General features: G+C 42.3%; 1 protein-coding gene across 1 annotated transcript in view; it reads right to left on the minus strand.

The window, feature by feature from the left end:
* DNAH11 (dynein axonemal heavy chain 11) overlaps positions 1-12,574 on the minus strand; it is a 305,959-nt gene that overhangs the window by 139,902 nt on the left and 153,483 nt on the right. Inside the window, exon 47 of the mRNA XM_045004937.1 lies at positions 1,517-1,682. Coding sequence (XP_044860872.1) covers positions 1,517-1,682 — 166 coding nt within the window. The remainder of the gene's footprint in view (positions 1-1,516; positions 1,683-12,574) is intronic.

Raw genomic sequence — 12,574 nt, forward strand, 5'->3', positions numbered from 1 at the left:
AACATTCTGATTTTGACAAAACTGCATTTTCTGACAGAAAATTGTTCCATCTAAAATATTTTAATCAGCTCTAGCATGACTCTTTACAATATAGAGAGGTCCCAGCACCCAGTCTAACTTGGACAGATATAGTACAGTACAATTAAGGAGGTAGAATGAGTGTGTGAACACAGTGAGTATGTCTATGCTGCAGCAGACAGCGAGCCTCCTGGCCCAGGTAGGCAGACTTACGGTAATGGGGTTTGCACTAAAACACTAAATAGTTGTGTGGACATTGTGCTACTAGTGGAGACTCAGGCTAGACACCTCAGCTTGGACCCAGGGAATAGGGTGAGCTTGAATTCAGGCGGTTAGCTCAAGTCTCTGCTGGTGCTGCAACATTCACACCGCTATTTTTAGCGCACTAGAGCGAGCTCCACTACCACGAGAAGTTTGTCTACACAGGCTGGGAGGCTCAGTCACACCTGCAGTATAGACATACCCCCAGAGCCTTTGTAGAATAAAAGTAGCTAAAATTAGCAGGTTTCATCACAGACAGACAGCCAACAATATGCTTGCCACATAGGAAGAGGAAAGTTGTTCCATGTGCAGGGCACCGTGAAAACAGGTATCAAGCATATTTGACAGAAAGCAACAAAAGGCAATAGGTGTGATTAGAAGACCACATCTTGGTTTTTGCAGTATGGCCTAATGGACTGGGCGTGAGACAAGGAGTCAGGGAACCTGGATTTGATTCCTGGCTCTGCTATTGGCTCACTGTGTGACCTGGGCAAGTCATTTAGGCCACTTTTTTTTCCAAATTTAACATTGGGTAACTTCATTTTTGATACCCCAAGTTTTCCAATTTAGGCTCTCATTTTTAGAAGTGAATAGCACTCATATTTTCAAAAAAGGCAATAATAGATGCAGCTGCTCCATGATTCTTAAAATCAGGCACTACGTATCTGAATTTAGGCACCCAAAACTGGAAGCACCCAAAATTAGAGTCTGTTTTGAAAATTTTGGCATAAACCTCTATGCATCTCACTGGATTATAAGTATTATTACTATATTCAGCATTACAAACAGCACAATATTCAAATATCCAATATGTGGTGATGATAGTATGATAAATTGTATTTATCTAGTTCCTTTAAACTTCTTATATACACTCTGCCCATTAATCTATCACCACTGGGATTACAATTAACATTCCAAACCTCTGGCATCTTCCAGCAGCCACCAATTTAAAAGTAATAAAACAAACCAAAACACTTATAAGCTTTTCTACTCAAGAGTAATGCTGCCACTGCAAATTTATGACAATAAATCCTTTACCTCTTATCATACAGTCTTGTATTGTCCTTCTTTCTCATATAAGCCACAAGACTCTTTGCTGCTTTTACAGATCCAGACTAACACGGCTACCCCTCTGATACCTAAAACTTGAGCTAATTCTTTCTTTGTCAATGGCTACAGATTTTAGCCCATAACAATAAAATTTTGATTTAGCATAAAACAAATAGTAATTGCTTACCAATGTCCATAGTCTATGTGCTGTCGAATCAGTGTGTGAGGTTGAACTGTTCCATACACATCCATTTCAGGCATGTTCATATCATCAATAAAATAAATCAGCTTCTTGTTTCCTACAGGACCATAGTTACAGCCAGCTTTTTTCTCTAGGCTTTTCTCGAGAATCTCTAAAATGTTATGAAGTATATGACAGATAGTTATAATACTCAAACACTGCAGAGACTAACAATAAAAAATGCATAGTTAATTCACTCAGGGAAAAATTAAATCACTTAGACCCAGATTTTTAAGCAGCTAGTTGATTTCCCTGGGAGTTAGGCACTTAGGCCCCTAATGAGATTGTCAAAAGTGTCGATCTACCTCTTTAGGTACCTAACTACCTTTAAAAAGCTGGCCATTAGGTCCCAGTCATGCGAAGTGCTGTATGTGGGCACACTCCTGCACCTTGTGAGGAAACCTATTGAAGTCAATGAGGTTCTGCGCAGGTACAGGGGTACATCTATGTAAATCACTTTGTAGAACTACAGCATAAAAGAAACCCACATTTTCCACTGGAAAGAACACAAAGTTGACAGAACGAACAAACCAACAACTAGCTGTGATGTTTTTGAAAGTCGTGTTAGAATTGCAGGTTGTTCCCTTAAAAAAATTAAAGTGTTTCCTGGTCCTGCTTGCAGGCTACAGGGCTCTGTAGGAAAGCATACATTCAGAGTCAGTCTGGAAAGAGCCAGCTAAAAGTAAGGTAGGGTGAGTTGTGCTTCTCTGTCTTACGGAACAGCCTGCTTCCCTTCTCTCTGTTTTTGGTTGTGTGTGTTAAAATTCTAGATTCTAAGAATAAAAGTAGTGTTAGACTGCAAATGTACTAAAAGAGTATTTTATGTTTTTATCTAACTTCTCTGTTTGTAAGCCATGAACATAAGTCAGCAAACTAAGCCAGAGTGTGATAATTCTATTTCATCTTCACAGCATTTATTATTTCTTATGGAGAAGTAGCATCATTAACTTCTGAAGCTTAATTCACTAATATATGTAAAGTGTATTGTGATCATCTGGCTGAAGGCACCATAGAAGTACAAAATATTATTTTTCCCCTTTTACAATTAAGTCTGAAGCCTGTTAAAATCAAATATCGAACACAAACCTGCTGCTGCTAAGCCACTGCAGTAAAAAAGAATACAAGCAGGTTAAACCTCTTTGGTGGATATTCAGACTATGTAATTGATACGTGAGGGAGACAAAAAAAGAATTATGTACAAGCTGGAAAATCTAATCATTCATATACCTGATGTAAACATAAGCAGCTTTGTAATAAAGAGAATAGAATTACCTTTTAAAATGGAAAAGCTAAATCTTGGATTGTGCAAGTCATTTTTAATAAATACACTGCACAGCAAAATGAGTTTAGAAATCTACGGTAAATCATCTGATTTGAGCAACATTCCCTAAGGAGATAGGCACCTTAGTTCTTTTATCAATCTCACCCTAACTGCCACTTTAGGTGCCTAAATCACAGAATCAGGCTTCACTGGGATTCACAAAGCCCCCACTCAGCTGCTCCTAAATCTTGAAGGTGCCTAACTCATTTCTCATGCTTGCTGACTCTCTGAGCCAATGATTCTTTCATTATTTATCCACATAGGAACAGCTTCACCATTTTGAGGGGGAGGAGGAGAGAGAAAAAGAATGACTCTGTAGTCAAGTGGTTAGATCTAGGATCCAGTCTCCCATGCTCCAATGATTTAAAAAAAAATTATTTACAGTGAAACAACTTCAACAGGAGAGTACGGGGGAATCCAACATCAGAATATCCCACAGCCCAGTGGCTTGCGCACTCACCTGAGAGGTGGTGATTCCAGGACAGCATCACAACCATGGAGGTAAATGTTATGAGGAAGCTCGCCCCCAACCCCCAAACCCTTGGCTTCTTGTCAAAACTGCATAGGTGTTTAATGCCAAGAAAGAGTCTTAGCAGCTGAGAATCCCAAGTGGAGGGAGGTAGTTTGGACTTAAACAACGAGGAGTCCTTGTGGCACCTTAGAGACTAACAAATTTATTTGGGCATAAGCTTTCCTGGGTCAGAGGGGGCGTGGCTTAGCACACACCCCTCAGCTTGACATCTCTGTTATGCAATTTTAGGTGCAGCTGGCTTAGCATGCTGGCTTTTGTGAATCCCATCTGAGTTGCCCATGTCTCCTCATTCTTTGTATAAGGAGCCAGGCATCAAACTCAAACTTTGTGAATCCCAGTGATTTTCTAGACAAATCCCAGTGATATTTACCAGGCTTAAGTTTCTTTGTGAAGCTAGTCCATAGTATCATTACTAATTAGCTTTCCAAAGCACCTGGGGAACCATTCCTATATCCTGAACAGTTCTGGCTTCACACTCTCACATGATAAATGGATCAGGACTATTAAAATAATCATCTGAATTTTAAAAACATACTAACGTAATGTATTCATAGAAAACATGAAAACAGGGAAATATGTTCATTAATAATTGGAACATATAGCAATGTAATCACTACTGTAGTTTTACATTTCCCAAGATGAATAGCAAATAAACAATGATTATAACATTTTTTCAATGCATAAGCTTGAATGACAAGTTTCATACAAAAGCACTTCAGAAAACAATCAGGCAAGCACTTTCCTTAATGAAGAACATTAGGCTGATTATATGCACAAATCAGATCATTGCCCATGCAAATGATCAGAATTAGCCATTTTCACAAGCAATTATTTGATTTATATGTACAGTTGTGGTAAATGTGTGTGCACCTCATTTGTTTGAAAGTGTGACCCAAAAAGCACATATTTGATGTTTGAGAGTTATTGTTTTTTCACCTGGATTGTAAGGTTCATGAGAGCAAATGAGAATGAATAGGATTAACTACTCTAATTCCTTATTTAATGTGTTGTAGCGTTCCTTCATTTGCACTGGGCTGTGCAGTATCTCTGGATTAGAGCAGAGAGCAAAATGTAAGGGTTGGCAATGGACTTTTTAAAAAAAATTCTACCAGGTTTTTAGGATTGCCTGCAAACAAGTGGAAATAAACTACATTTGTACAGGAACACATCAATGTAATGTACCTATGTGTGGATGTTTGATATTACTGTGATTCTGACTTGTATTAGTTCATTTTGTTTCTTAAATAAACAGCCTGAAAAAATCCCCTCACAAATAAGTCACATGTTACAGTTTCCAGCAGGAGATGGTGCATCATGGTGTTAGCTTGCTTAATTTCTTGGCACAAGAAGGAAGTGCCTCATGTCTGTCAACAATGACTCTTCTAGCCAATTCAGGTAATGTGGTAATGGGGTCCCAAGGGAATCCCATGTAGTAAGCTCAGCTAGAAGGACAGCTGCTGAGTGTGGAGGAGAGAAGTAAACAAACAACAACTGAGGTTCATTGAAGGATAAATCAAAGATGCAGAAGAATCTCAGAACCTTTGTAGCTATATAATCATGGGATTGGGAAAAGTCTGCTGTAATTGTGATGCCTCTGGCCTTCTGCTCCAAACCCTTTTGAAAGAAAAGGTGTGCAAGGGAAAAATTTCAGCATACTTCCCTACTTTATCTTGCCTTTCAGCTGACATTTTTTCAATGTTGCTTAAGGGATTTGGATGCCCAGGTCCCATTAAAATGAGTGGAAACTAGATGTTCCAATTCCCTAGGCAGCTTTGAAAAATATTTAATTTCCAGCAGCTGTATGGTTTGGGACCATAAATAATTGTTTGCAATAGTAATACAAGACAGATACATAATGAATTAAAGTAAATCTCTGCAATGTATTGTATGTGAAAGAACGCAGCTTTAAACAAGACCAGAAATCACACAAGAGGCAGTAACATTCTAGGCTAGATGACAGAATTGAATTCACAGCTGGTTGCAAAAAGGATCACATGCTGTTGAAAAGGAAGGTAAACTTGTTTCCATATCTGTCATGTGATACTCCAATAGCTGAGATTAGCTGTGGGATTGAAGCTGATTGTCCCTTAATTTAATTGTAAGGGGCACTGGGTTTTCTAACAGGATTGGAGATAGAAGAGCTCTAGATAAGCCATGGAAGTGCTTGTTTATTTTACATTCCTTTTTTAAAATTACTAAAAACAAGACTGATACCTGTTTTAAAATGGTTATTTAGAATCTGAAGGCATTTGCCTAGTTTATAATGAACTTTTATAGGTCCAAATTCCTTTAAGTTTATACAGGACAGGAGTTTTAATTTAATGACAACACCTACTGATGCAGACTAACTGCTGTGGTATTAATGACTGGTTTGGAAAGTCACCAAGTAAGCACTTGTGACTTTGACTAAGGGCTTGGCTACACTTACAAGTTGCAGCGCTGGTGGAGGCTTTCCAGCGCTGCAACAACACCCCGTCCACACTTGCAGGGCACAACCAGCGCTGCAACTCCCTGGTTGCAGCGCTGGCTGAAAACCCATCCCGGCAGGGGTATAAGGAGTGCAGCGCTGGTGATCCAGCGCTGCCCAGCAGGTGTGGACACTCACCAGCGCTTTACCTGTCCTCCAGGGAATAAGTAGTTATCCCAGAATTCCTGTTCAGCCACTCTGCACATCAGTTTGCACTCTACTGCTCTTGCCTCAGGTGACCCGCCCTGTAAATGCCCCGGGAAATTTAAAAATCTCCTTCCTGTTTGCTGCAGCCAGGTGTGGAGTGCAATCAGTTTTAATCAGTTACAGGTGACCATGCCTCCACGCGGCAAACGAGCCCCAGCATGGAGCACTGGTGAATTGCAGGACCTCATCAGTGTTTGGGGTGAGGCATCTGTTCAGGCACAGCTGCGCTCCGGCCGTAGGAATTACGATATCTTTGAGCAGATATCAAGGGCCATGCTGGATCGGGGCCATGATCGGGACGCAGTACAATGCAGGGTGAAAATTAAAGAGCTGCGGAGTGCCTATTACAAAGCCCGAGAGGGGAATCGATGATCCGGAGCTGCTCCCACGACCTGCCGTTTTTACAGGGAGATGGATGAGATACTTGGGGGTGACCCCACTGCCAATCCCAGGATAACGATGGACACTTCTGAGCAGGCTGGGGGACAGGAGGAGGAGGCGGAGGAGGCAGCGGAGGCGGAGGCGTGGGGGGGGGAGGAAACCGCGAGTGAAGCTCCTGGCATGGGGGAAGAAACCGCAGATTCCCTGGAGGCATGCAGCCAGGAGCTCTTCTCAAGCCAGGAGGAAAGCACGCAATCGCAGCAGCCAGCAGTTGCAGAAGGACAAGCAGAGGAGCGTGTTACCGGTAAGCGGCTTTTATTTTCTGGGTGAAATGTTTCTGGAGAGGAGGGGGGGTTATGGATGCATGCATGCCAGCCTCTAGATGTGGAATAGCCCGTTGATGTGGTCTATCACGTCGCGGTAATCTGCCTCAGTTATCTCAGCAAAAGCTTCATCCAGAGCGTGGGCAATATGCCTGCGCAGGTTTATAGGCAGAGCCACTGTGTCCCTTGTCCCAGTGACGGTGACGCGTCCGCGCCACTCTTCTGCCAGTGGTGGGGGGACCATTTCTGAACACAGGCAAGCCGCATAGGGTCCTGGGCGGAATCCACATTGCTCTAAAAGAGCCCCCCGCTGTTCCCTAGTGACTCGCAGTAGGGAAACATCTTCCAGGATTAAGTCCTGTGAAAAATGTTGGGAGACTCTTTAGTGAAGAGATAGGGAGATAAGATCACCCCTGCATCTGCATCTTCATTTCACTCAACCCCTCTAGCACTCCAGATTACCCGAAGCAACCAGCTCCCCTCTTACACCCAAGCCCCACTTCTCCCCATATAAGCACTGCTCACTCACCATGTCGTGGCTTCTGTAGTGTTATGCGTGTGGGTAAAAGAATGCTTAAATAAGAACTCACTCCCTCAGTGTAACAATTCATGTCTGGAGATAGTGGATACAATGCTGCCCGTGTTAAATGTTGTCATTTCTGTTTCTACAGTGACCTTGACTACTGGACTGCCCAGATGTTCAACATCACAGAGGCTTCAAAATTTGAGAAAAAAATCCCCGAAAGAGCAAAGAAGACATGCTGAAAACTGTTCTTAATCAGTCTGCTCGAGAGAGTAAGGACTTGAAGGATTGGCGAGAGAAAGAAAGCAGGACACGCAAGAGAAATGCAGTGGCCAAGAGGAAAACCACGGAGCGGCTGCTAAGCATCCTGGAGCGCCAAGCGGAGTCTATAGAGTCACTCGTTGCCATGCAAGCAGAGCACTACCGTGCTACTCCCCCACCCGCCCCGTCCTTTGTGCCTTGTGCCCCAATGTCAGCTCAAACCACCTTTCCCCAGCATCCAGGTTCTTACCACCACCAGCTGCCTCCAACACCTGTACGTTCCCCAACCAGCCCTGATACCTACCACCACCCTTACCCTCTGCATTCAACCCCCATCACCATGCAGTATATGAACCCTGAAGTGCAGGATTCATTAAACAGCAATCCAGACAGGGCATATGCAAACTTGTGACTGTACAGTTCACCAACCCACACCCCTGCCCTCTTGTGTTCATGAAATGTTGTGTGTCTGTCTGTCTGTCAAGGAAGTTTTTTTCTTTTCAATAAAACAATTCTTGGCTTTGAAAACAGTCTTTATTATAGCAGATAGTGAAAGATACCTTAGCCCAGTAAAGAAAGAGGCACTACAAATCATATTATTATTATGGATAATAGCATAACAGTGTAAGCAGTGCAATTCACTCCCATGCAAGGCAGCAAACATTATTGTTGGCTTTCAGCCTCAAATTCTTCCCTCAAGGCATCCCTAATCCTTGTAGCCCTGTGCTGGGCCTCTCTATTAGCCCTGCTCTCTGGCTGTGCATATTCAGCCTCCAGGACTTGAACCTCGGTGGTCCATGCCTCACTGAATGTTTCACCCTTCCCTTCACAAATATTATGGAGGGTACAGCAAGCGCATATAACCGCGGGGATGCTGCTTTCCCCCAAGTCTAGCTTCCCATACAAGCAACGCCAGCGGGCTTTTAAACGCCCAAAAGCACACTCCACAGTCATTCTGCACCGGCTCAGCCTGTAGTTGAACCGGTCCTTGCTCCTGTCAAGCTTCCCTGTATAGGGTTTCATGAGCCAAGGCAGTAACGGGTACGCGGGGTCTCCAAGGATCACAGTGGGCATTTCGACATCCCCTACTGTGATCTTCCTGTCTGGGAAAAAAGTCCCAGCCTGCATCTTCCTGAACAGGCCACTGTTCCGAAAGATGCGTGCATCATGCACCTTTCCAGGCCAGCCTGTGTAAATGTCAATGAAACGCCCGCGGTGATCCACAAGCGCCTGGAGAACCATAGAGAAATACCCCTTCCGATTAACGTACTCTGATGCCAGGTGGGGGGGGGCCAGAATAGGAATATGCGTCCCATCTATCGCCCCTCCACAGTTAGGGAAACCCATGTGTGCAAAGCCATCCACAATGTCCTGCACGCTCCCCAGAGTCACGGTCTTTCTTAGCAGGATGCGATTAATTGCCTTGCAAACTTGCATCAAAACGATTCCCACGGTCGACTTTCCCACACCAAACTGGTTCCCGACCGACCGGTAGCTGTCTGGAGTTGCCAGCTTCCAGATTGCAATAGCCACTCGCTTTTCCACCGTCAGGGCAGCTCTCAATCTTGTGTCCTTGCGCCGCAGAGTGGGGGCGAGCTCAGCACACAGTCCCATGAAAGTGGCTTTTCTCATACGAAAGTTCTGCAGCCACTGCTCGTCATCCCAGACTTCCATGACGATGTGATCCCACCACTCAGTGCTTGTTTCCCGAGCCCAAAAGCGGCGTTCAACGGTGCTGAGCATTTCCGTAAATGCCGCAAGCACTTTAGTGTCACACGCGGCAGGCAAATCCATATTGATATCATCGTCGGAATCCTCACTGTCACTTTGGAGCTGAAGGAATAGCTGGACTGCCAAACGTGTTGTGCTGGTGACACTCATCAGCAGAGTCCTCAGCAGATCGGGCTCCATTTGCCACAGAAATCGCGATTCACACAGAGAGTAACAGAAAGACACTCACAATGGCGCCAAACGCTGCTGGAAAGAGTGAATGCTGGGATGTGAAGCGATGCACCACGGGGCGCTGGCAAACAGGAAGCGGAATGACCCGCACACTTCCTTCCCCTTCCCACAATACTCAGCGCCAAAACGGCGCCAAAACGGGACGAGGTGCTCTGTGGGATAGCTGCCCACAATGCACCTCTCAATACAGCGCTGGAAAGTGCTGCAAGTGTGGCCACACTGCAGCGCTGGTAGCTGTCAGTGTGGCCACACTCCAGCGCTGGCCCTTCCACAGCTGCATGACCAGCGCTGTAACTCCCAGCGCTGCAACTTGTAAGTGTAGCCAAGCCCTCAGTATTTGGTTTACTTAAGTTTCCCCACACAAATACATAGCCTTCAGCAACAGTTGCCTAGGAGTTCCTGTCACCTGAATCTATTTACAAAGGAAAGTGTTATGCCTGTGTGCTTTAGTACCTTGTTCATGGTTTTCTGCTGTAAATGGTAAACAAATCCCAATGAGATAAAGATATCTGATCCTTTGTGGGGCAGATCCTCCATTAGAGAAGCTATGGGGGGGAGGAGGAGGAGGGAAGAAATCAAATCTCTCCATCCTGCTCTTTGCGAAAAGTACATTCATCCATCCTAGGGTTCGATGTTAACTTGCATTTAAGACTATTTCAGAGACCAGTAAAGTAAGATCAAAGTTAACTGAAAAAAACTCAGTTGTTTAGCTGGCTTTAGTACAGAAGTATTCAACAGAAGCCAGGAAAAAACCTGGGTAAAATCAATGAGAAAATATTAGGGCTGTCGATTAATCACAGTTAATTCATGTGATTAACGCAAAAAAATTAACTGTGATTAGTCGCACTGTTAAACAATAGAACACCAATTGAAATTTATTAAATATTTTTGATGTTTTTCTACATTTTCAAATACAATGATTTCTATTACAAATTGATTTCTATTACAGAATACAAAGTGTACAGTGCTCACTTTATATTATTTTTTATTACAAATATATGCACTGTAAAATGATAAACAAAAGAAATAGTATTTTTTCAGTTCACTTCATACAAGTGAAAGTGTAACTTACAAATGTAGGGTTTTTTTTTGTTACAAACTGCACTCAAAAACAAAATACAAACTTTTGAGCCTACAAGTCCACTCAGTCCTACTTCTTGTTTAGCCAGTTGCTAAGACAAACAAGTTTGTTTACATTTATGGGAGATGCTGCTGACTGCTTCTGATATACAATGTCATCTGAAAGTGAGAGCAGGCATTAGCATGGCACTTTTGTAGCCGGCGTTGCATGGTATTTACGTGCCAGATATGATAAACATTCATATGCTCCTTCATGCTTCGGCCACCATTCTAGAGGACATGCTTCCATGTTGATGATGCTTGTTAAAAATAATGTGTTAATTAAATTTGTGACTGAACTCCTTTGGGGAAGAACTGTATGTCTCCTGTTCTGTTTTATCCACATTCTGCCTTTTATTTCATGTTATAGCAGTCTTGGATGATGACCCAGCACATGTTTGTTTTAAGAACACTTTCACAGCAGATTTGAAAAAATGCAAAGAAGGTACCAATGTGAGATTTCTAAGGATGGATATGGCACTCGACTCAAGGTTTAAGAATCTGAAGTGCCTTCCAAAATCTGAGAGGGACAAGGTGTGGAGAATGCTTTCAGATGTCTTCAAAGAGCAACACTGATGCAGAAACTACAGAACCTGAACCACAAAAATAAATAAATAAATAAATAAAAACAACCTTCTGCTGGTGGCATCTGACTCAGTAGATGAAAATGAACAGGCGGTGGTCTGCTCTCCTTGGGATCATTATCGAGCAGAACCCATCATCAGCATGGATGCATGTCTTCTGGAATGGTGGTTGAAGCATGAAGGGACATATGAATCTTTCGTGCATGAGGCACGTAGATATCTTGAGACGCTGGCTACAACAATGCCACACGAACGCCTGTTCCCACTTTCAGGTGACATTGTAAACAAGACATGGGCAGCATTATGTCCTGCAAATTGTAACCAAACTTGTTTGTCTGATCGATTGGCTGAAGTAGGACTGAGTGGACTTGTAGGCTCTAAAGTTTTACAATGTTTTATTTTTGAATGCAGTTATTTTTTGTACATAATTCTACATTTGTAAGTCCAACTTTCATGATAAAGAGATTGCACTACAGTACTTATATGAGGGGAATTTAAAAATATTATTTCTATGTTTTTACAGTGCAAATATTTGTAATAAAAATAAAGTGAGCACTGTACATTTTGTATTCTGTATTGTAATTGAACTCAATATATTCGAAAATATAGAAAACATCCAAAAATATTTAAATAAATGGTATTCTATTATTGTTTAACAGTGCAATTAATTTTTTTAAATCACTTGACAGCCCTAGAAAATATATCCACTGGAGGTTTTTAAGACCCTAGTGATAATCCGAGCCATTGGCAGTAACAGAGGGCACATAAAATTTTCACTGAAAGTCTAGATTAGGGAACTTCAATATTTTTGAAATTTTTACCCCATTGATTCTAATGTTGATGAAGTTTCCAAAAGAGGAAAAAAAACATTTTTTTAATCTTACTGTGAAATTATAAGAATTCAGCTATTAACTTCTCTCTAATTCTTTTCACAGCTTTGTACATAGTGACTGATGCTGCTCATCTCTTTCCTAAGTAATTATATCATTCCAGTTCATGCTTTCTGTAAAAAAAGAGGAGGACTACAAGTGGCATATCCATTAATAGCATTTCTCTCTCTTGGAATAGGAAGAAGAAATGGGCAGAGATGGTCAACTTTCTAAAGATTGTCTGATTTCTCCTGTTCATCAGCCAGAACAATTGTCATAAAGCTGAGCATTGCTAAAGCTTCAGGGAATTAATTTTATATTCGCATTTGCTAGCTTTTAAAGAAAATATTCAAACATTAATTGTTGCTCTTCAGGACTCATTTGTTTTAACTCTAAAGATCCATTCTAATGGCCTTCCATGTCATGCAAGACTGGTGCCACTCAGTGTTGCAACG

Source organism: Mauremys mutica, chromosome 2 (genome assembly GCF_020497125.1).
Source record: "Mauremys mutica isolate MM-2020 ecotype Southern chromosome 2, ASM2049712v1, whole genome shotgun sequence".
NCBI lineage: Eukaryota > Metazoa > Chordata > Testudines > Geoemydidae > Mauremys > Mauremys mutica.